The sequence below is a fragment of the Phalaenopsis equestris genome, unplaced genomic scaffold (genome assembly GCF_001263595.1).
Source record: "Phalaenopsis equestris unplaced genomic scaffold, ASM126359v1 Scaffold000002, whole genome shotgun sequence".
NCBI classification, from domain to species: Eukaryota; Viridiplantae; Streptophyta; class Magnoliopsida; order Asparagales; family Orchidaceae; genus Phalaenopsis; species Phalaenopsis equestris.
The window spans coordinates 54,945,020-54,971,065 of NW_018164444.1; the positions used below are offsets into that span (position 1 = coordinate 54,945,020).

The window sequence follows — 26,046 nt, forward strand, 5'->3', positions numbered from 1 at the left end:
TCGAAGCAACTTTTAGTATTAATTAGTTAAGTTTCATTCAATTTATGTACAATTTGGATTATTTTTTTAAAAATAATTTAGTAATGGTTACCCCTAAACTAACAAAATTTGTAATTAAAATATTGTCTTACATGTTCATTATTAAAATGTAAATGAGTATGAAGAACACAGTTTATACCAAGAGGAGAATTTTTTTTCCTACATTAAGAATAAAATCCTTGATTTATATTATGTATAACAAGAGGTAAAAAACATTTGAGAAATATTTTGTAGGAGGATAAAGGTTCATTAGTTTGTAATAATGTGATATTAGATGATGAATGATTTGTGGAGAATGACAATGAAGCTACACCATGACAATTATAGGAGAAAGACATCAACCTTGACATTGAAGGAGGAAAGAGCAAGATCAACAATCAACTAAAAAATGCATTTGAAAATGTTACAATAAAATTTCTTGCAATTAAAATTATAATGATCAAAATAAATATTATTTTAAGAAGTCATTAATAATTTTTTATTGATTAGAGAAAATAAAAATGGTTGAAAAAAAGGATGAGGAAAGTTGAGAGGATGTTAACACAATTAAGGAAGACAAAAGATAAAGAAGCGATTAACTATAATGGTAATTCTAATAAAGATTCATAGAGTAATGAGAGTAGGGGGAATTCTGAATACATAAACTATATCCTTAGTGGCCTAAATTACTTTTTCAAGTCAGACTGAGAGCCTTATTATTACTTTGATATGTTACTCTGATGTTAAAATAGTATTGATTACTTCATATTTTTTATTAATTCAATATTTTATTCTGAGATCACGCCTCAAAAAGCAATAAGATTTATGGCTTCCCTTACAAACAACAAACCTCTCAATACCCAATTGAGCGATTTTAATTTTTATTTATTCAAGAGCTTTTTCAATTTGGCGTTTTTCTAAAATAGTTTTTAACTTCAAACACTTTTGTAAGAAAACTTAATTTGTAATTCTTTGAAATGAATTTTATTTATTTCATAAGAAAAAAATTTTAGGATATGTAATAAACCAAAAAAAACTTATTCTTCAAATTTTTTACAATGCATATCAAATTTATCAATTTTGACAATATGCATAATTTTCGAAAGAAAGGTTATTTTAGGAATCATATATTGTGAAAAATTTTTAATGAGCTAGAAAAGAGTGACACAAGATAATAGTGTATTTGGTACTCATGCAATCATCCTTATGGGATAAAGATGATAATAGTGTATTTGATTTACCACAAATCGATGTTAGTCCTTAAGTGATTTTTTAAAATATTTAAAACAAAAAATTCTTTTTTTAATATATTTCATACTCATTCCATCATCAACTAATGATATGAATTTTCAAAATATATTCTTGGTTTATAATTACCTTAATAGCTATAAATTATTTATGCATAATGGCTTTTTGAAGAGAGTTAATAAGATGAACTCCAACAATAGGCTTCTCAAATTTAGAAGGGGCTGAGTAGAACCATCTTTTTAGATCAAGTTCAAGATGGACAAGTCTATTATGCATCTTAGCTTGCTATCCATTTAAAACAATTATCACTATTGAGACTATTAATCTCATACTTGGGAGTCATTGATAAAATTGTGAGTTTCTTTTCCAACTAAAAAATTTTGAAAAACTTATAAGGAATTTCAAGCTCGAAAATCTCTAGATGGACTATTAATCTCATACTTGGGAGTCATTGATAAAAATGTGAATTTCTTTTTCAACTAAAAAATGTTGAAAAACTTATAAGGAAGTACAAGCTCGAAAATCTCTAGATTTATTTATTTTATCAGCTAAAATATCTAATTTTGTTCTTATAATTAGAGATCTACATAAGAACTGTAATAAGTTTGTCCTTTAAGTATTTGTTAATGTTTTTGTTCTTATAATTAGAGATCTACATAAGAACTGCAATAAGTTTGTCCTTTAAGTATTAATGCATTGAGTCCATTTATTTCAACAATTGACACAGAAATACACCAATAAACAATTTTCATATCAATCACTAGAGTTTAAATCTAAATTAGAGGACATTTCTTCTTGTGATTTAGAGTTGGATTATATAGAACTAAGAGAAAAATTCATTAAGATTTCTTCAATCCATCATCCACACTCATTGAGTCTTTTTCAGAATGCACTTTTAGCAGCATAGTGACCCATTTTGCCACGTTTAAAGCATGTTAGATTAGCTATTTTTTTAATAAAGCATGTGCTTCATTCATTTTTTATCTTTCTTATGTTTCGAGAAATGTTCTCAATGTTCTTTTTTAAAGGAAGAATTATTAGGAGACTCTTCATAATAAACTTGTTCATAAAAAAGTCCTAACGACATTCGTTCATTAAGTTCCTCTTCTAACTAGATATGTTAATTTAATATAACTAAAAAGGTCAAGAGCCTCTTGAATGCAAACATTAATAAGTTTGTCATATGGATAATACTCTCAAAAATAGACCCTATAAGAGAACAACAAATTATCTAAATCATGAAAATTTCTTTAAGCACGATTTAGCTAAAAGACCTTCAATAAATTTTTTGCTTCCAATGACCCTTTTTAGCATTTAAAAAAGTTCAGTATATGCTAAAAAAAGAATCGTTTTTTGTACCAACAAAAAATGATTCATTGAGGGACAATGAAGTTGCAACAAAAGAGAATGAGCGTATTCTCCATGGTCTGACATGAAACTAGAAAAATGCTTTAATATATTAATGATTAGGCAGGATTTTCATCGATGTTGTTAGTGGATAGATAAGGGTGAGAACTTTCCTCAAATTTATAAAATTTTTATAGTACTGCACATTCTTGAGCATTTTGATAGTCATGGTATAAACCCTTTAAAATGCTAGCAAATCTAGAAGTGACTATTTGGCTAATTGTGAAAAGTGTCTTCAATTATATATATGTACTGCACACTCTTAGCATTAAAAGCGAACAAGTGAGAAATTGGGGACATGATCTTGACCATCGACATGCAATAGCATTCTAACATCTCTCCATCATCTACAACCCAATTTCTTTGCCCATGACTTGCAACCGTAGAATGCTTCTTGACCTTGGCCATCAATTATAAGCCCGCAGCCTAAAGCAACACATAATTGTTGCCCTCAATCTCCACCATCCTGACCTCCTCGACTTACAAAAGTATCTCAATTGACTCAAATTAGACAAGTGAGCACACCATTTTAGGAGATTATGAGAATATTTTAAGGTAATGAAATATTCTTTCTTGTTAATTTTAACTAATATATGGGTGACATCTTAATAATGGTTCATAAAATAATACGAAAATTTAATTAGGATCTATGCATTCTCATTATTAACATATACACGAACAAATATGCTCTCCAAAGATCATTTTATAAAGATTACTTAATTTAATAAGAATTCAAATAGATAACAAGTTCATATGTGCATAATATTTTAACAATTAAATGAATACTGTTCTCCTATAAAATTTTACATAATTTGCCCTGCATGATAATCTAGTTTCAACAATGTGTTGCACATAAAATAAAATTTCAATATGCCGATTGGAATGCAATGAAAAAGAATCTAACTGGAAAGTATACTACGTTAAAATCCGAATCAAGTTCAATGCCACATATATATTCATTGTGATAAAGTGACAAATGGATGTATAACTTGAATTAAAAAAGCATCTTCTTCGTCCTTGTGGAGCATTTAAAAGAGCAACATGACTAAATGTAAGACAAATACTCTCAATGGAAGAGAAGAAAAGAAAATATAAAATGAAGTTCAAGTAGAAAACAAAATAAGAGTCATAAATACTACTAAAGAATTAGAAATTCAAACATTTGAGTATTGTAAAAAGAAATTATATGAATAAAAAATGAAATAATGATTAGTGTATTCTCTTTAGTTTACTTTAAAAAAGTTGGCCCAATCTATATTTTTATGCAATTTTAAAGTTTCTAAATTATGATAAAACTACTACACTAATTTTAATCTTTTGTCAATTCTAACACATAATAGAAGTTATTTAAATTTGTTAAGAGTTTCATTTTGCAAATTCACTTATGAAGATTTTCTTAACCTTAAGTACTACATCAAATTTTTTATTTTATATCAAGTTTAAAGTCAACTATTAAATAATCTACATTGTAAAATGGTTACTGAATGTATCATTATATTTAATAAAAATAATTATTTAATGATGTTAAATTTAGTTAAACAAAGGTCTATGACATACACGCATAGATCGTGAGTGCTCTACAAAAGCATCAGTTTATTTTTTTGCTTTGCGAATTGAAGAAAAAATAAACACTTGCATCACAGTGCACTTTGCATTTCAAAATATTGACTAGTCCATAAGATAGAAAAAAAGGGTCTAAATATAGGTGAAAGGAATTCGAGTTCTAGATTAATAAAAAAAAACAAGAGAGAGAATAAAAATTTTTAGATTAATAAACCTTGAGAAATAATAAGATGAATGCAAAATAAAGAAGAAAAATAATATAAATCATGCAAAAAAAAGAAGAAAAAAATATAAATCCAGTAATTGAAAAGGGAGTACAAGTGATTATGAAAATGGAAAGAATTAAAAATAAAAAACATAAATTACAGAATCCGATTCATACTATAAACATAAAACAATTTAAATAATACTTGTTTAAGATAATCTACTTAGCAATGTTTTCAAATTTGAATGCATTGAGGCTTGGAAATTAATCAATATTGCCATAAGAATTTAATGCAATATTATTAATGTAGAATGAAGCATAAGCATTGAAGCATTATATGTAAGCTTCATCATTTTAATTTTATATCATTTAAAAAATTAAAATATTATTATCATTACACAAAATAATATAATATTAAAAATATTATTTCTACCTGATAAAATATAAACTTTTAACATTTTAATTATTCTCATTCATGCAACAAATCAGGGGCATAATCACATTCAAAAATTTTGTAATACAAATTTATCTTGAAATAATAATATTAAAATAAAAAAATAAATACAACTCAAGTTACAAATAAAAAAGACATGATAAAAAGTTAAAATTTAAACTATCATAATTATGGGTGTGGTTCATTGTTATGGTAGGGAAATGTAAGGAAAGGTTGTGCTTAGATGAATAGGTAAGAAAATAAGATAAATGATCCTAAAGAAAAAAAAAGTAGCGATAAGATTGATGAGAAAAAATAAAGAGTGAAATGAAGAAGGGGAAAGAATAGATATAATAAAAGGGACGATGAGATGTAAATGTCATTTAAGTCTTTTAATTTGAAGTTCAAAAACTGTTTTTTAGGATAGATGAGAAGTTTTGGCTTCATTTTACTTTCAAACAACATTTTGTCGCTACTCATCCCTTCAAATAACATAAAAAGTTAAATTGGGTTAACAAAATTCAAAGAAAACTGAATCATAAGCTTTCAATGCTTTAAAGTGCATATTGTAATATATGGATAACATCAAGATGCATATTTTTCAAGCTATAAATGCTTTTATAGTCAGACCTATGTGTGTATGTGTGTGTGTGTAAAACTAATAGTTTACTAAAATAAAAAATTAATTAGAGATTATGTCATGTTTATTTTTGGCTTTCAATTTTCAGAAGAGTTGACTTCAAGACAAATTAATTTACATCAAGATGAGTACTCATGTTCTTATACTATTGTAATATTTTATTTCTTCTCAACCAAATGCTTTAACTGTTACTATTATAGTTATGCATACCCATGATTTATGATTCTATTGAGATCTGTTTATATTGTATGAATGATATGTGTGCAAAACATTATTTAAATTGACATAAATATTAAATGATTTATATATATTTTTTATAAATAATGATTTTCATAGAATATTTTTATGTGCAAGACTGACTATGATGGAGTCACCCTTTTATGATACTAGCTAAGGAACACTAAGCTACTTGTGCACTTATATGGAAAATGATATTGATATTGAGTACCTTAATTGGTATAAAATTTTAAACGGTGCTCCTAGGACGGTTGCATGAATATATAATGATATTGATAGACTATTGATATAATATAATTCTTTGAATAGCATCAAATACTTATATTAATTTGTTAAAAATTTAATTGACATGCATATCAATTTCTTTTCTCTTGTATTACTGTAATTTAGAAGTATGAGTAATTAATGTCTCACTATTATATTTAACTTAACTTTTCAGGTTAATTTAACTGATTAAAAGATGAGCGATCGAAATGATAATGTTTATAGAAGACGTGAACAACTAACAACAAGATAAATAATATAGCAATTTCTTTGAGGTGTCTCACTTTGCTAGATAAAATGGCACTAGGTAGACATTTTATTTAGCATTTTGTATTATGACATCAGTTATAATAATAATAATAATAATAAGGCTATTGTTGAACAATGTGTTCTAAAATTTAGACTCTTGTAACCTTAGAGGTTTAAGTGGGCCGAGACGGCTTGCGAGTTAGCTTGAATTCGACTGATTAAAAAGCTCATGATCTGAGCTTATCAAGGCATGAGTTTGTGCTATAGCTCAGATTACAGCTTAACATAATATACAAGCCTGAGTTCAAGCTTGACTTATCTCGGCTCATAGGTTAGCAAGTTGGCTCAATTAAGGCTCAATTAAATCTCATTTCTCAATTTAGAGCTTTATCAAATCATAATAAGTTCTTGCCAGCTTTTGAGCTTAAGTCTACTGTACTCAGCTTATTAAAGGATTAATGGTCATTTTGCTGTGCATGTAAACAGAAACCCTGTAGGATGCGGTATTACTTGTATGAACTGATTCAACTACGTTCTACATGTCTGATAGCTCTTGGAGCTCCCAATTATGACCTTGTGGCCCATAAATATTATTGTAACTCACCATAATAACCTATGTGACCAACTACATCCTACACGGCTCATAATGCATGCAACTCCTAACTCCAATCTTTGTAGCTTATTGTCACCTCCCAAAAGAGCCCTTATGGGTGGTGGGCAGCCCAGGACTTAAATACTGCTTTTCGGCCCTACACCTAGCCGATGTGGGACTATTTGTCCGTGACATTATGGACAATATCTTCTATGAAATGCAGGTTATGATACAAAATAATGTACACTAAATGCGGCAAGAAACCAGGTTGTATGAGAAATTCCTTCTACACAGCTTTGTGCCACTCAAACTAAGCACCTTCGCTCTTATTTTACCTGACAACAATACCTTTTACAAGAATTTTCCCAACCCAATAACCGAAGAAAAATGAAGGAAATAGAACAATGATGGAATAAAAGTTAAAACAAAAATAAAATCAGCAGACACTTTTAGAGGAGGATCAAATTAGTAATGCATATTACAGATTTTTTATAACAAAATTTTGCATATGTGCGCTAAAGTAGAAAACAAGGAAACGTTACCATATAACCAATCTTTGAAATGTGTATGAAGAGCAGATGCTAGCTCCCGTCTCCTGTCCTCATCAATTTGCAAGTCCCTCAAAGCTTTTTGGATGTCAGCAAGTAGTAAAACCTAGAAAATGATTATAAAAAGATTAGCACGTCAACCAAAACCTAAATAGGACACTCATTAAATCCAAAAGATAACAAATCATTCATTAAAAAAAATAAATAAATATCTTAAATAGCTGAAATAGATCTTGCAGTTGGAAGAAACACAAACAGAGACAGAGAACTCATTGAACTAAAATAATGACTGCATAACAAACATCAAAATAATGATTACGGAGCAACACTACCTTATTTCTCTGGGATGCCATATAAATTTCAGGTAAAGGAAAAGGATTACATCTGGTTAAATGTGATGGTAAATCTCCAAACCAGTTGGGAATCTGCATTATAAATTTAAAGAGACAAAGAAAAGGAATCAAATCAGATTCATTGCACGTCCTCCCAAAAGGGAAGTTTACAAATTTAGTACAAATGCATCCTCAAAGAAATCAAAGCGAACTTCTATATAAAGTATAAGGATTGCATAAAAAATGTAAAGATCGATGACTAGTTAGTATGAAGAGTTCACAAAAGCTTCCAAATATGAAAACATCTTTTTTTTTTTTGTGAAAGCAGCATCATGCCATTTTTTAAACTCACCCAAAAGTTTGTAAATTGTTCAGGATCAAGGTATGCTGCGGATTCAGCTTGAACATCAGATACTCCAGCCGGATGAGATAGCGAGTCATGAGGATCAACCATACCCAGGACCACAGGTTCATCCCACTTATTAATAGCTGCATCAACACCAGCATAAGCTAAGTGTTCTTCAAGCTGTGGGTAATAGGTATTGAATGGTGCCACCTACATGACGCGAAAGGTAAAAATAATAACAATTAGTATTGGACTCTTCTCTTAATAACCAATTGTAAAACCAACCAAAAAAAAAAAAAAAACAAATTGATTTAAGTCAAATTCTAAGGGTAAAGTGTCAAAGCGAAACAAATTGCTAATCACCAGTTGCATTTGTTTTAGTTGACTATATATCAAAAGATTTCAGAAGTGAAACAAGTCCACATAGGACCTTTCCTCAACAGCTCTCATTGTATTTACTCTAAAGTTTATAGTGAGATAAACAAAACATTTGACAAGCTGGGGCAAAGAATGAAGTGGAATACACAAACAAATTTAGGCATTCAAAAAGTTTTAAATAAAGAAATCAAGGAAGTGAGGCGACGTGTAGGCCTCCAGATGGATCAAGGTATAATCCTCAAAATAAAAAAAATTAAAAAAGGCTTACTATATTAAAAATAATTTATAAATATGGCATAAACTATTGATGTACTGATATAATTTATTTTCCATAAAACAAATCTCAAAGCTCAATCTTAAATGTTGATATAAAAGATTTTTAAAATAACATAAACTACAAATCTCAATCTTAAATATGGATACAAAAAGAAAGTTTGAAAATAAATTCAAGATAAGCGAGCATCTTCATCATCGCTTTCATCATATTCAAAAAATCATCATATGTAATAATTTTATCATTATTTGATTTTATCTCATTGGCATCTTCAAACTCTAATTCAATCACTACATTTTTCTGTTTCTCTCCATATATCAATTAACATTAAATCCAACAAAATAACAAATTAATAATACTACCAAGACATCACACTAAAATCGTGTGATTGACTTTTTCAATTGTTGCATCAAATATATTATATATAGGTGTAATAAAATATAATATAAATTAATAATATAATATAAAATAATATAATACAAAATAATGTAAATTAAAAATATAATATAATAAAATATAATATATAATCATATTTCTTTTACATAATCTAATTGAAGTGTCCTTCAAACAATCTAATTGAAGTGCTCTTCAAACGCCTCTAGGAATAAAGTCTCGAAGTGCACGCTTTAAAAAAAAAAATGTAGTCTCATTGGTGACAGTGAAGCTTAAACTTTGGATTCTTTTTGATCGCCCTAGTTTGAGGAGCGCCTCTAGGCGTGGGCCTCAAACACTTGGTATTCATCTGGTAAAATTGGCAAGAAGCTGCATAAGTGCTAGAGAGATGTCAATCGAAAAAGGGAAATGCACCATTTTTCTATTCTAATTTTCAGTTGGTAGTCTTTTTGGAAGTTTTTTATACGAATGCAGCCACTTTTCACCATCCTTACCTCTTTTATCATTTTGTTATGTATGTGGATTGATCCAATGTCAAAATTTTTGAGAGAGAAGGGCTGGGAAAAAGTATCACCTAAACCTTGCTAAGAACCAGGCAAAAGAAACTGCCAGAAAAGTTCTTAAATTTCAGGCATATTGATAAATTTCCAGCGGGGAATTCTTGGTTGGATGGGCTTAGAAAATTGTTTACTTGGTAGTTGGTATTCATGACTCTGATACTATTGGCGTGCTTCTATTATCTTTAACCTGTTAGATTTACATGTTTTTATTATACAGTATTTCATGCAAAATTGTATATTTTAATCATCTTAGAGTTTATTTTGTAGGTAATATAATAAAGAATTAAATGAAATATGACACTCAATAGGATAGAATAGAGAAAAAGATTCACTTAGTGGAAAACAGGCTTGTTGTTGATGTTGCAATGTTTTCTTTCAAGAAATAATTATTGTGCTTTATTTTCAAGAATGTTTTTTAATGGATTTATTATATACATGCCTTTCATTAAGAGTATTATATTTAGTGGGAATATCAGTTTTCATAAAACCAATTATAAAATTCATTTGATGATTTCAAAAGGAGAATTATCAAGTAGTATGCTGGACATATTCTTATCTGGCTCCAAAATGGTGAAGAGTATTTCATATATTTTCATCACAGCAATCGTATTATGTCAAAGGATTCCATATTAAAATGCTAAAGTTGACTACCATATTAGAAATTACGAATATCTCATCAATCTGATATGGATTTCCACTTTGCATATTTATTTTGATCTTATTAATCATGCAGTACTTTTTCCATGGGGTTTAGATTAAAAAATTCTTTGAAAGCAAACTCCGCCTCAATTTCACTTAATACACCTATTACTCGTGTCTTGGTTGATGAACATATTTCCAACCAGCATGATAAGTAAATTTGAGTTGTTTCTACAAAAATAATTATTGTCAGCACGTGATTTTTGAAAACCCCCCAAGCTTTCATATTGCAAAAATGCTAGAGAATGACTTTTTTTAGACATTTTCATAAGCAAGGCCACGAGAAAAATAAGAAATTCCCTGAGGTATCCAGATGCAACCTATCTTCATCCAACTCATTTGTTCTTTTTTCTTAATATTTTACTGCTATTGTGCCAAGACTAAACACTGTCATTGTCGGGTCCCACGCTCCGGATATGAAAAGTGGAGGGTTGCGTTAGGTAGTCGACAGTCAGCATAAATTTGTCGGAACATCATGACATGAATCCTTTTGATCACTATGTAAATGCTAGGGCATCCCTTAGAAGCAAAAAGCTATATGGCCTGAATACCATAAAAAGTGTGTAAAGGCCGCAACACCGGCACCCGAATGTAGTGTCAAATAAGTAAGGGTTCTCCTATTACGGACGGATGTGGGTAAAGAAGTTAGTTAATGAAACTAATATTAGGTTAGTATCTTGGAACATAGGTACTCTTACAAGTAAATTAATGAAATTAATTGATATTATGATTCATAGAAAGATAAATATTTTATTTAATCAAGAAACTAAATGGGATGGAGTCTAAGGAAATTTATAACTTATGTTTTAAACTTTGGTATTCAGGTAAGAGTCGCACTAGAAATGGTGTACGTGTAATTATAGATCAGAGTTTGAAAGATAATGTAGTAAAAGTTAACAGAATTTAAGATAAAATTATAGCCCTTGAGATGGTTGTTGATACTAAGATTTTTAATATTATAAGTGTTTATGCTCCTCAAGTAGGTTTAGATATAGGTTTTAAAGAAAAATTTCTGAATGACTTAGAAGAATTAATACAAACGACACCCCTTAAAGAAATAATTTTTATTGGAGAAGATTCAAAAGAACATGTAGGTAGAGTGGCAGAAGACGTTAAAAATATTCATAATGGCCAATTTTTGGAATGATTAATGAAAAAGGTAGAGTCGTTATAAATTTTGCTTTAGCGTATAATTTTGTTATTGCTAATACTTTATTCAAGAAAAGAGATAAGCATATTATCACTTATAAGAATGGATCTAACAAAACACAAATTTATTATTCTTTAATGAGAAGAAGAGATCGTCGAGAATATAAAAATTGAAAGGTCATTCCACGTGAGAATTCAAGTACTCAACATTGATTACTGGCTCTAAATTTTAAGGCGAACTGTTGTAAAATAAAGAATACTAAGAATCATTGTTATAGAATTAGATGTGGGCACCTAAAAGTAGATTTGGACACCTAAAAGAAAATAAAATTATTTTTACGAGTAAACTTCAAGATTTCAAGATTTGGGATTTGTATGAAAAAGCAATTTCTATGTGGGAAAATAACAAACACTATTAAACAAGTAACAAAAGAAATATTTAAAAGATCAAAAGGAATTTTTTCTATGAATATAAAGTTGGCGGCGGAATAAGAATGTGCACGAAAAAATAAAATATAAGAAGCTATGTTATAGAAATTGGTTCAAAAGTAAAAACATAAAAAACTGGGAAAAATATAAAATCACTCGTAGAGAGTTTAAGAGAGCAATCAATGACGCTAAAAATTCTGCTTTTAATGATCATTATAATCAATTATATACTAAAGAGGAAATATATATATATATATATATATATATATATAAACTAGATAAACAAAAAGAAAAGTAAATATTTAACTCGAGTAAAGTGTATTAAAGATGAAAATCAAAAAGTATTTTTTTAAAAAAGATATTCAACATGTGGGTGAATTATTTTGATATACTTTTCAATGAAGTTTCTGAAAATATGATTACCCTTAGTGATCTTAATATTGTTAATAATAACAAAATGTTTCATTTTTACTGTCATATTAGTAAAAAAGATGTTGAGGATGCTTTAAAAAAAAATAATGGTGGAAAGTCTGTAGAACCTTATGATATCCCAATTGAAGTGTGGAAATATTTAGGAGATTTGGGAGTTTCTTGACTTACTAAACTATTTAATACTATTTCAAAAACTAAAAAAATGTCTGAGAAGTGGAGAAAGAGTATTTTGATCCTCATTTTTTAAGAATAAAAGAGATGCACAAGATTGTGCAAATTACAGAGGAATTAAGTTGATGTGTCATACTTTAAATATATGGGAGAGAGTAATTGAAAATAGGACAAGACATATTACAAAGATTTCACATAATCAGTTTGGATTTATGACGGGCAGGTCTACTATGAAAGCTATACATTTATTGAGAAATTTGATGGAGAAGTACATAGAGAATAAGAATGATTTACATATGATTTTTATTGATCTAGAAAAAACTTAAAAGAGATATCTTTTGGAGAGTTTTAGAAAAGACAGGTGTTCATATGACTTTATTCAAGTCATTAAAAATATGTATAGTAGAGTTATTACTTGTGCTCAAACAGAAGGAGGACTGACCAAATTTTTTTCTATTTCAAGAAGTGGATTACATCAGGGATTGTCTTTAAGCCCTTATCTTTTTGCTTTAGTTATGGATGCTCTTACTCGACATTTACAGGAGGATGTACCACGGTGTATGTTTTTCCCTGATGATATGCTTCTTGTGGATAAGACTAGAGAAAGAACTCAGGAAAAACTTGAATTATAAAGGTCAACTTTGGAGTCTAAAGGCCTTCGTTTGAGTAGAACTAAAGCTGAGTACATGGAAGTAAGTTTAGTAGTAGTAGCTCCAGTGACAAAGTTGCAATTATGGGTGATCAAATTATTAAAAAGCATGAAAGCTTCAAATATCTCGGGTCCATTGTTCAAAGTGATGGTGATATAGATGAAGATGTTAATAATAGAATTGAAGTGATAGAATGCTTCGAGCTTATTGTGGGTTGCGATCGCCAAGGCGTGAACTTTTCGTATCTGGAAGTGGGTTTGACATTGGACTAAGGCAGAAAGGAAGGATCTGGGGTCAAGACAGAGAGGGAAGGAATAAGATTCTGGATTGGGGGTTTGTGGGAACGAAAAGGAGTTCTGCTGGAGCTCTTCGGGTTGCAGCTGCAGAGATTTCGAATTTAGGGCAAACGCGGGCGAGGAAGGAGGGGAGAAGTGAAGCACTCGCATGGGAGGTTTGTACAGAAGGGGAAATTTAAATTTGCTCATTGCCGTTATGAGGGCCTCGCGGCATATTTCCAAGATTTTGCCCTTACCTTTCAAAAAAGCTGCCTTACACTAACACTAAATGATATTAAGGATCCTCTTCTAAGCGAAAAAAAATATTCGTCCACTCATCCGAACGGCCAATCACCGGACGCCACATCGTCCAATGATAAATTGTATGATGATGTGGAGCCCGATGGTTGATAAGACGTGCAGTGTACAAACGAAATCTTTTGTCATTCTGATAATAATATCTATTTTGAAATGAATTTCTGCTTCTGAAATATCAAATGTGGTTGTTACAATTTTGTTTTAAAAAGCTTTACTAAATAAGGGTAGAATAGTCATTTTTCAAGATACAGCTGTCCCACAGCTGCAACAAACAGATAGCTAGCTTCCCCACAGCAACTTCCTGGGGTAGCTCAGCTGTAACTAAAAAGATGAGAAGCTGCAGCTGCCCCAATCAGACCCTGAGTTGAAATGTAAATTTTGAGACTGCTGATTTTAGAAGTAAAAGAATGAATTGCAACGATAAAGTTTCTTCCCATGCTCTATTTTATTTCTACAACAATGTATATGACCACTAATTGCATATTATTGTAAAGAACAAACAATCTTTTGTCTAATCTAAACATATATCAACACAAACTTAAGAAATTCATAACACTTGATATCTTTTATTCATCACCTTTCCAACTTAGCTTCACTAAATCATTCAATATTTCACCTCATGTTCAAAAAAAACTTGAACAAAGCTAACAAGAGGGCTACATTAACAATGAGGATTGCTAATATAAACTTCATTTGAAGTGCAATCGACTCAAGTTTTTCAGTAAGCTTCTCCTCATAAGCTAGTAATTGATACTTCGTCGCATCGTCCGTAGCATCCATTTCGTCAGCCCATTTGAGAAAACCGCAACTATCTGGCGAACAATTTTGATGACATCTATAAATTTTCTTCCACGATTCTCTCCTTTTTGACATGTGAATAAAAGGCATTGTTGGTTGCACCTGCAATAAATTTTGAGATCTCGTATTGCACCCCCGCCCTTTGCTCCACACGAAAGAGTTGAATTCATTTTAGAACAAAGTAATGTTCAAAAGAATAAACCTCCAAAATTAATCGCGCTTGACACCAAGCATCTTTGCAGTGAGTTCCAATGCAACAATAGCAGCAGCGTTTGCAGGAAATGCTCTCGCCAAAGTGGGTCCAAGACCTGCAAAACATCCTCTTAAACCGGACCTTCTGTAAATAGCCATTCCAGATAATCTTCCAGTTATGATCCCAATTCCCACATCTTGTAAGGTTTTTGAGGCCTGACCTTCAGCATGATTAAGTTTAGAATGCATGTAATAGCGACTCGACTCATAAGTGGTAAAGAAGATGGCGTTTCCGATTGATTCACGTAGCGAAGTTGTGAGCCCTCCGCGGAACATACCTTTAATCCCTTCATTCTTAAAAGTTTTTAGAGCACAATCTAGAGGACCGTTGTATCTGTTGTAGCTGGACAACGTTGAATCCTTTCCCTGGACTTGCACTCTACACTTCACTAGTTCCACGGGACAAAGTATTAAGCTAATTATTGCGCCAACACATGCACCGGAAGGTATAATCACCTGGAGTCGTGGCTTGCTGCTCCGGGATTCTCCCTGTAAAAACTGCTTTGTTTGGGAGTAAATGCCAAAAAAAGGGAGCTCTCAAATGCTATCCCAATGAACGAAGATGATGCGCCTTTATACAGTCCTTTAACTCCTTCAGTGCTTATTATCTGTCTAGTACAGTGTAAAGCGATCCTATACTCCTTTACTTGTGTTTTAGTGTTGTGAGCTTGCAACTTCACCTTGACAGTATCAAAGGGATGACCAGTGATGAACATCGTGATACCGACGGCCGCCGCGCACGCTTTGGCAGCATCGCCGGAGACCATCACCTCACCAGGCTGCTCCCCTTATGCCGCGCAACCTATGATCGCGGCTGCTTCCACTGCTCCTGAGGTGGCATGGCTGCCACTAAGAAAATAACTGGCCCTTCCGTCCCAAATTTCAATTCCACTGATCTTGAGGTGGCATGGCTGCCGCTAAGAAAATATCTGGCCCTTCCGTCCCAAATTTCAATTCCACTGATCCTGAGGTGGCATGGCCGCCGCTAAGAAAATATCAGGCCCATAACAATAAGGAAAAGCCTAAGGGCTAATATATTAAAGAGAAAAATATATAGAAAGGTTGTATAAGAGAGCCTAAAGAAAGGCCCAACTCACACAATACAACACACACAAATCCCAAATAAATCGAAAATATATAGAGATAAAAAATCAAAATACCACCAACGAGGGCAAAAGTGCTAGAAATGTCTCATTAATCCTCCCACTGCCTCTAGTTCTTGGAAGAGAATCGACTAACAAATTGGTAAGGTGAGTACCATTATCGGAACTAACAAAATATCATCCATCAGATTCCTGAGCTCAAATAGATCTTCATTCTTCTTCTTCCTCCTGGATGTGTAGACCTGTCATTCCTAATCCGATGATTGACTCATCTGATCAATGGATTGTTCCAAAGGTCGTCGGACAGGTGTAGGTTGTTGCACAATATGATCCTTATGAGCTTGAGTAACATTAACAGCTTCCTCGACTTGATGAGGCCATAGTGGAGCAGTAGAAGCATTATTGTCTATAATATCAGTGATAGGTTTTAGGGGAGGTGGGGTCTGAAGAATCTCTCTCCCCCAAGATAGGAGGTTCTAAAGGCAGGAGAGCTACAACATTTTTGAGTAAAATAATGAAATTTCAGTCCATAAAGGTGAATCCAAACTGGAATGATTGGTGGTTCCGTCTGTAGGACAATCCACAGACCATTTCAGAATTTTCATTGCTCTATTATTAATTCAAATTATCCTTCTAGAAAATAAGCGCGTGTAATCTTCTTCATTATTAAGTTGAATAAGAATGTGTCTTCCATCTAAAAGTCCAATTTTTCACCCCCCAACAAGGTGCATAAGCTCAAATTCCTTACGAATTAGCTCTATTTTGGGATGGTCATACAGAAATTTCCTGACCAAATTCAGACAACAGAGGAAAGCAAGTTGAATACCTTCAGCTAAAAAAGAAGTCAGAGTTTCCATTATTCCTACCATATTTCTTGATGTCCTCCGCCCACTCAAACAAAGGAGGAAAATAACACGAGAAAAATATTGCAGCTGCACCAACCTAATCAAGGATAAATTTATTTCACATTGTCTCTAAGTGTAAATATATATAGTCAATATCTCAAAAGAAAACAATGTCCCTTAAAAAATTAAATCCGCTAAAATCAGACTAACAAGTCAGTCAAAAAGAATGTGTTGAATTTAAAAACACGGATTAAGTATATGTTCAACACATGTTTGGGTTTTCAAATGTTCAATTCAATTTAGGTTTTAAATTTTTTAAAATTTTTGGTTCAGTTTCATGAATATATTCTATATTAAACTCTAAACCAGATTCTAGAGCTGGTTCATGTGAATATTTAAACTTAACAAAATCAAATGTAGAATGATTTTGCAACAATAAATCTTATTGAATTCATTCTATTAAAAAAAATCATGAATTACAATTTATTTAATATAATTAAATTCGATCATATATGATATTGATGCTAATATATGCTTGTTGAGCTTTATGTCATATTTATAAGATTTTCTTCATATAATCACTAATCAAGTATTGTCAGCCATAACAAAAGCATAATGTAAATATCTTTCAAACTTTAACGCTTTTAAACTCTATATCAGGCTTCATCTAATGCTTTTGGAGAATTATACCTTAAATCATGTTTAACTTCTCATAAAATACTTTTAATGAAACACATATCGATAATAGAATATATTTTAAACAAAATTTGTTTGGCTAAAAATCTTTCAAACCTAAGAAAATATTCAACACTATAATAGATGAATAGTAAATATTATTCTTTAATTTTAAGTTTCATTTTAGAACAAGAATAGATTACTTTATTTGGAATGGTTTGTCAAAACATTTGTTTAATCACATAAATCTTATTTTTTAAAATTTTATTCATTACAAATTGTAGCACAATTTTTAAACATACACCCTGAATAAAAAAAGGATGTCCTTAGGTGTAGGTCATAAACATCTGGCATATAATAAAAAAAAATAATGAGACATACAAAAGATTTATAATATTTTACAAGAAATTATACATTAAAAAATTAGCACAAAAGTACAAATAAGATCAAAAAGTAAGCACATAGAAGCCAAATATATTGCAATAAAACATGGCACTCCAGCAAAACACTCAAAACCCACCTAAGTTAGGGCATGTTTGGGGTGGTTGCAAATAAAGGTGTTTCTATAGCTATAATAGGGAGAAAATATTGAAAATTGTTGTGGGTATAAGAAACATTCTTTTATTCAAAATTATACATTAGCTTTCTTATGACTATCACACTCAACAAATTTGGTTGCAAAAAGAGCTTTCGACTACATAAATTTCTAGAAACCAACAAAAAAAACTAGTATGAAAAGTAAAGCAGTGGGAAAACTAATCCCAAGCAGACCTCAACAATAAGTTTCCCAAATGACACCAACAGCAAACCGGTCAGGAACTTCAACTTAAAGCTGTTCAACAAAAAGGTTTTCACCCAGCTTTTTATCAACAAAAAGGTTTTCACCCAATAGAATCATTGACAAATGAAGTTCAAGTGATTTACAACAACTCAATCAATTATTATAAAACTAGTAAATATCACAAAAAGGTTCAAATAGTATGTCTGTTACGCCGGTCCCTAAGGGCAATTTAGCCTTTTGTGTGTCTAAGGGCAACTTAATCTTTTGTTATTTATTATTGTGTAATATAAATAAGGCCAATATGGTTAAGGTTAGGGTTATGCATGAAATTCTGTCGTGTGTCTTAGGGTTAGGGTTTGAAAGAGATTTCCCACCTCTCGAATTGTAGGATTTGGGAGAGACCTCTTGAATTGTAGATGCTTATCTTTTATGCATTTGAAGTTGTAATATTGATTTGCTTTTGGCGGAATAAAATAGAAATTATTTCTGTTCTAATTTCTCTAGAAAAACATCTCAGTTCCTATCACTATGCTTTTCAACAAAAAGTAAACGTTGAAGTAACTGCACTGAACAGATTTCACACCTTAAAAAAGCAATCCCATAGCAACTTCTTGTTTTCACCTGCAGTATAAGTTTTAAAGCATTTCATGACCTCAATAAATGAAATGCTAAATCCTGCTAATAAAAGGATAAGCACATTGGATGTCCATTTTTATGGTGCCCTTAACTCTATTATTCACAGTAATCTGCTTTGAAAAACCATCATTCTATTTAAAAAGTTCCATAAAAACAATCTGAATATTATAATCCATGCAATCTGCTAACTTAGAGGTAAAATACTTCATTAACCATGACCACGTAGAAGAAAGCAATGCTGATCAATTGCATATCTACTACATATATAACATTCAAATGAAAGAGTAAATGTAATGTTAGAATATAGAACAGTAAGACCCCGAGAAAGTCACCGCATAATGTCTCTTTCATCGAAATTCTAATATACAATTATCCTAAAGAAAATAACAGGTTGACTATGGAAAAGGTTATTAGCCAGACAAACGGTGTGTTCGTTCAAAAGTAAAGCTTTGACAATTTCTGAGGATAAATGACAAATGAGCAATAAAAACTGCAATTAATTAGAAATTGAAAGTGAGACCAGCTTAAGTATGCACGTAAATATCCAATATGATTAAAGCGAAAGCACAATGAGATAGGAAGGCTTTATTTTTGGTTCAAAGGGCAAAGCGGCATCTTTATTAACTAATACGCTAATAGGTTATATAAAACTATTAATATATAAATACCTTCATTAACAATTATAAAACAAAAAATATAACTTAAAAGTTAATCTAAAATAAAAAATATAAATATGGTGAAATACCTAATTTTAAGGCAAACATTGAGAGTGAACCTGTAAATTAAACTTTTGACTAATTTCTAATAGTTTGCTGCAATAACTAAAAACTTGAAAATCGCAAAAAAAATCTTAGAACTCCAAATAAAATTAAAATTTTCAAGCATAAATAAACTAATAAAGTCTCAAGTTCCATAAAACAAACAAAATTAATTCATTAGCCCTTTATTCCATCTGGCTAAACTGTGAACCGGACCAACCGCTTTGCATCAGCGCTTCAAAGTGCGCTTCAACAAAGCAGGGCAGGACTCATGTGCTTTGCTTGGCTTTGCACATCAAGAGGCTTAAAAACATTGGTACATAAATGCACAGAGTGATACATAGGTAAATATAAAAACAAGGAGATGTATTAAGACCTAATATACAATTATCCTAAAGAAAATAACAGGTTGCTATGGAAAAGGTTATTAGCCAGACAAAAGGTATGTTCGTTCAAAAGTAAAGCTTTGACAATTTCTGAGGATAAATGACAAATGAGCAATAAAAACTGCAATTAATTAGAAATTGAAAGTGAGACCAGCTTAAGTATGCACGTAAATATCCAATATGATTAAAGCGAAAGCACAATGAGATAGGAAGGCTTTATTTTTGGTTCAAAGGGCAAAGCGGCATCTTTATTAACTAATACGCTAATAGGTTATATAAAACTATTAATATATAAATACCTTCATTAACAATTATAAAACAAAAAATATAACTTAAAAGTTAATCTAAAATAAAAAATATAAATATGGTGAAATACCTAATTTTAAGGCAAACATTGAGAGTGAACCTCTAATTAAACTTTTGACTAATTTCTAATAGTTTGCTGCAATAACTAAAAAATTTAAGAACTCCAAATAAAATTAAAATTTTCAAGCATAAATAAACTAATAAAGTCTCAAGTTCCATAAAACAAACAAAATTAATTCATTAGCCCTTTATTCCATCTGGCTAAACTGTGAACCGGACCAACCGCTTTGCATCAGTGCTTCAAAGTGCGCTTCAACAAAGCAGGGCGGGACTCATGTGCTTTGCTTGGCTTTGCACATCAAGCGTGCTTAAAAACATTGGTAAATAAATGCACAGAGTGATACATTGGTAAATATAATAACAAGAAGATGTATTAAGAGCCTTCATTAGCTCCAAAAAAATTACTCACTTGTAGTTTGTGATTATCTCCAAGAAAAAGCGGTCTCTGATTAACTCCCAAATAAAATATACATTCCCGGCAGTTTGCAATACAAATGCGTTTAGCAGCAGCAATCAGCTGTACCCTTTCACAGTGCTCCACTCTTACATCCTGCAGGAAAAAAAAAATGCAGTTGTTAGTTATAAGAATTTATATGATTTTCATAAACCTTATCAGCAAAAAAGCCAGCACGTCTCTAGCTAACTCTAGGACAGCGTTTTTACATAACAAAAAGTAAACTTGATAGAAAAAGCAAACTAAAACTCAGCTTAAGAGTTCAATTATTTTGTAAACAAGTTTGTGACAGTAAATTCAATAGAATATATAACTCATCCATCTATCCAAAGAAAACCTCTTCTTGCTGATTTAACAAGTGTACAAAGTCTCAAAAGGTTGAAAATGCCATTTTTATGAAGTTTATAAGTCTGTCAAAGTGTTACATCATAGATATAGTATATTATATAGGCAATGGCGAAGAAACATTTTTCTAATCCACAATTACCCTAATGGTATGTATAAATGCTGTAGACATCCTACATTTCATCATGGCGCCCAACTTTAAGAAAAACTTGTAGGAAAAAAGGGACCAATCTACACATCCTTATTTGCTATTTTCAATATGAAGAAATAGCAGGTAGAGAATGCTGAAGTTTATTTGAACAAATGGTTCTAAAAACGTGCAATCTTATTAGAAGTAACAAAGTTAGAAGAATGGGTAGGTTCATGCAAGATAAAAAAATTAGGTTAGGCCTATATTAAAGACAGCATATTTAGCAATGAGCTAGTAGGAACAAATAACTGGAAGGAATGATGCAAAACTAACACAGGAAGATTGATGGTTGCAGTAAACAATACAATAAAATATTCTGCCCAACAATACCACAGATCAATATTCATGCTAAAAAAATCACAAAAGAATTTTACTTACCTTACCAATCGCACCAAGAACAAGAGTTGCATCAGAGCAGCCATTAACAATAGCGTATTTCATGGGCGCTAGTAAATATATCACTGAATCATGGCAATTCAAAATCTGCAAAGCAATTTAATTAAATGGTCAAAAACATGCGTCAATTGTTTCATTCATCAATCAGAACAAGAACAAGAACAAAAGCTCAACAATGACGTGTAAGATAACATTTTTTTTACCAACGTATAGAAGCATAGGCGGCATCTTCCTATACCATTCAACAGGTAAAAATCAACTAATAATAAGTATCAATTTTCAATTATTTTCTAATAAATTGGTAAAAAAAGTTTAATTTTCACAGGCAGAAAGCAAACCAATAAGAACACCAGGATGAACTAGATTATTAATGGGCACCAAAACAATCACAGATTTTAAGCTAGTGTTTGCGAAATAAATGCTTCCTATAAAAGTTAAAACCTAAAGCAACTACATTACTTTTTATTAAAAAAAAAAAAATTTCTCAACGAATAAAAGAATACAATGTAACAGCCACATCATCTACATCACTATCTACCGTTTAGGTGGTAACACATTTATATGGATAAAACTGAGATTTTCTTTTTGTTAAATGAAAGAATACATGCTATAAATCATAGCAGCTTGCGGAAGAACCCAATAGGAAATGCCTTAACTTAATCAGAAAGTACATGCTGAGAACCACAGCAACATGACAGATGAAAGAGCCAAAAGAAAAAAAAATTCATTGATCTTCCAAACCTATTAAAATAGGAAGATAACTTGTAAGTACCTGGCATAGATGTTAGAGCCATATATATATGGACTGAATAATTAACGCTGTTCTTAACATGAATAAATTGTTCAGCCAAACTTGAGAATTAGGATTCTAAAACCAAGTCAGAAATATATCCTCCCTTAAGACACTTGGTGGATCTAGTAAGAAGGTTATTTTCAGTTGAAATACCCCATCAATGGACTTTCCAATTCTAGCTAAAAAAAAAAAAATCAAGCACATTAGCATAGCTCAAGAAACAATGTGGTAAGCCTTTTGTAATGCTCATTGGAATGAAAATGAATCCCAATCCCCTTGCGAGCCTCAAATTTAGTAAAGGTACATCCTTTGCTTTAGAATCAACAAAATAATATCATATAAGAAAAATAAGTCTTTTATAGGAAAGATATAGAGAAACACTGCAAGTAGAAGTTGAAGGAAAATTGAACTTTACAAAAGAAAGGGAAGTTGGGACTCAGACAATCATTCATAATAGAATCCTTACAACTGGAATGCAATTCTGAAGCTTCCAATCATATTTCTTAAGGATCGAAGAAAAAACTTTTAAAAAACCCACCCTGTCGGCGCACGGCTAAGAGAATTGACTTGAGTACTGCCAAGGAATGAAAAAAAACTTCGTCCACCAGTAACTTTTGGAACTGTTGGTGAGAACAAAAAGGATTGGGCCTACGCAGGTTGAAGAACAGAAAGAAAATGAAGGTCTCACCTTTCTCAAACACATACAAACATAAATGTCTCTCTCTCTCTCTCCCTCCCCCCCTCTCTGAAAGAGGTTAAGAGAAATCTATGTGCTTCTTTGGAATAACTTTTATTTTTTGTTATTGTTATTGTTATTGCTTTTGTTTTTAAAAACAATTTCATTTAGTGTATTTTACATGTTTTTATTTTTTTTAAAACAAATCAAAATGTTTCTAAAAACACTCAAAACAACATTTTAGTTGTCTTGAGAGTTCGAAAACAAACATTCTTATTTTTGCTTACCAAACAAGTTTTGATTCAAATCAAAACAGCCACAAAAACAACAAGCCTTTATCCCCCAAACTGAAGTCAGCTATTTGTGTCCTATTTAGTGTCATATTTGAGAGTTTTCAAAACAACATTTTAGTTTTTATTCAAAACAAAACATAAACAATAAATAGATAAAATAGAAACGAAAAATAGAAAAAAAAAAATGAACCCAACCAGCCCCAAGTTAATACTCTTTTCTGTGGAAAATGCTCATTTCTCACATAAATAGGATTTTAAGAAATGAAAGTAAAATAAAATGAAGAGCTTGATATATATCTACTAAAGAAATAAAAACAACTTTTTGGTAAACAAATTTACCCGTTTGTTAAAAAAAAAGATGGGTAATGCCAATCACTAACACTGCATCCTTCATGCTTCAATTTTGAAGTAACAAGTTATATACCAGAAAGAACAAATAACGAATATATATACCAAAAAACAGGAAGCCAATCAACGAGTGCCAGTCCAACATTTTTTAAAATTTTCATTTTATTTTGGACGTGCCATTGTAGCCTTCTTTAAGTGTTCATACTACATAGGTTTTGCAGCAAAAGAAAAAATATATTAAACATCTGTAAATTAGAACAGGACATCCAAACAAATTATTCAAATACAAAATACCTCCACAAAACCATGGAAGCATAAGCTCAATTAGAACCAGTTAAAAAGATTTCAAAAGGCAAGAAAATAATGACAGCAACAATTGGCAATGCATGTAGTGATCTACTGTATTGTTAGCGATTGAAAATAGGATGCCCCATATTCAATGCAGGCAACAACCATCCAGCAGCAGCAGTAAAACACTCCCACATTATCCTCCACTGCTCAGCATCCTCCACTAATCCCCACCATTGCCACTTAGCTTTAGAACCATCTCCTCGAGTATAGACAACACAATTTAAATACTGGTACTCGGAAATTGATGAAAACTAGATGCTAGATGCTTGTCATCAGAAATTCTCAGCTAATAAATTTCATGAACGTCTGCTTCCAAAATTGAGCTTTATTTCTAAAGACATAGTTCAGTCCATACACACAGACAATGAATTAAAGACTATCAGCCAAAACACTAGTTTGGATTGCTTCAAAGAATACAATAAGCTCTAAACAGCCAAAAAATTTACTTTTCTATGCTTAAAACATTCAAACTTCTTAGATTTGTTTGACAGAAAAGTTACCAAGTATGCATGCAGTTACAAACAGGCTTTATGAAAAGAATGGTAGAGAAAAAACTTGTTTTCTATGAATGCAAAAAGATCCATTATGCAGGTAACTGATACATGTGTTACAATAAATAAAATAATCAGTTGGTAGCAGAGGCTGAAAAATATCACTAAGCAACGTGCATCATTTATGATAATGATTTTTTCATATTTGCTTGTAAACAAAAAAGAGAGCAAATGTAAAATGATACAATAAACTTTGAGAAACCAAGCATATTTTAAGAATTTATACATTAAATATTTAAATGTTATCAACAGTACCTTAACAGAATGTCCTTTAATATCACATGGTTGCTTAACTAACGAAGCTTTAGAGATGCCTTCCACAAATGTCTGAGTTCTAGAATTCCCAGGATAGCTTTGCATTGAAATCCCAGTTTTTGAGTTGCTAGTTTGGTTTCTAAAATGGCACGGAGTTGCATCAGCCATGGTCACATCAACATCCAATGCACTGGAAGGGCCATTTTCCTTGGCCATCGCCTTCTCAGCATTATGCTCTAATGAATCATTGATGATTTGTGAAATCCAGTCATGAACTTGAGCAGCTGAGACAGGCGCAGCAGGCATATCTGAATCTGAATTTGAGAAAAATGGGGCTGCTTGCCTTAAAGGAATCACATCACATCCCTTCTCAAATTGGATGAGAAAACCAAGGTGTTCAAATCTTTCCATTGTAATAACCTGAATACAACAACATTAAAGAAAAATGAAAAACCGCATATCGTTTCCACAAGATAATGACAGGCTATCAAGCTACTTAGCTTTTATCTGGGGGCATTACTATCAAAAGTTTTGTTACCATGTAAAAAACACCAAACTGAAAGCATAAGCAATTCACAGAATATGATCATGAAGTAATCAAACCATTCAACCCAAAAATTGGCATCGACACACCACTACGCCACACAAACCATATTAAACAGAAATAGCTAGACTAAATAAAGCTTGAACATTCTGAAAATAGAAGAAGTTACAGTCCGACTATTATGATACTCTGATAATAAGAAAAAAAAACAAATTTGATCCCAAATAAGCCCTTAGCTACACATGATACTGCTTAGTAGTTTATTGACACTTGTTTGAGAAAATCTAGTTACCTTCAATTTCATAGTTTTCCCCGATAACTTTAATGTCAGTTTTATCACTTAAAAACCTTAAAAAATTTAAAAAAATAAAATAAAAAATCAATAGAGATAAAATCAGTTCACAAGTGATATAGTTTGCCTTTGATTACACAAAGCGCGG

General features: G+C 31.3%; 1 protein-coding gene and 1 pseudogene across 1 annotated transcript; both read right to left on the reverse strand.

The window, feature by feature from the left end:
* Positions 1-7,330: 7,330 nt before the first annotated feature.
* Positions 7,331-25,482, reverse strand: LOC110018017 (TBCC domain-containing protein 1-like; the record flags this gene model as incomplete). Its single annotated transcript, XM_020715224.1, is given in 6 exon segments — positions 7,331-7,510; positions 7,737-7,829; positions 8,089-8,292; positions 20,820-20,960; positions 21,778-21,882; positions 25,063-25,482. Coding segments are annotated over 6 exon segments (1,128 nt in total), but the record flags the coding sequence as incomplete, so codon positions are not given.
* Positions 14,766-15,627, reverse strand: LOC110028863 (annotated as a pseudogene).
* Positions 25,483-26,046: the final 564 nt, after the last annotated feature.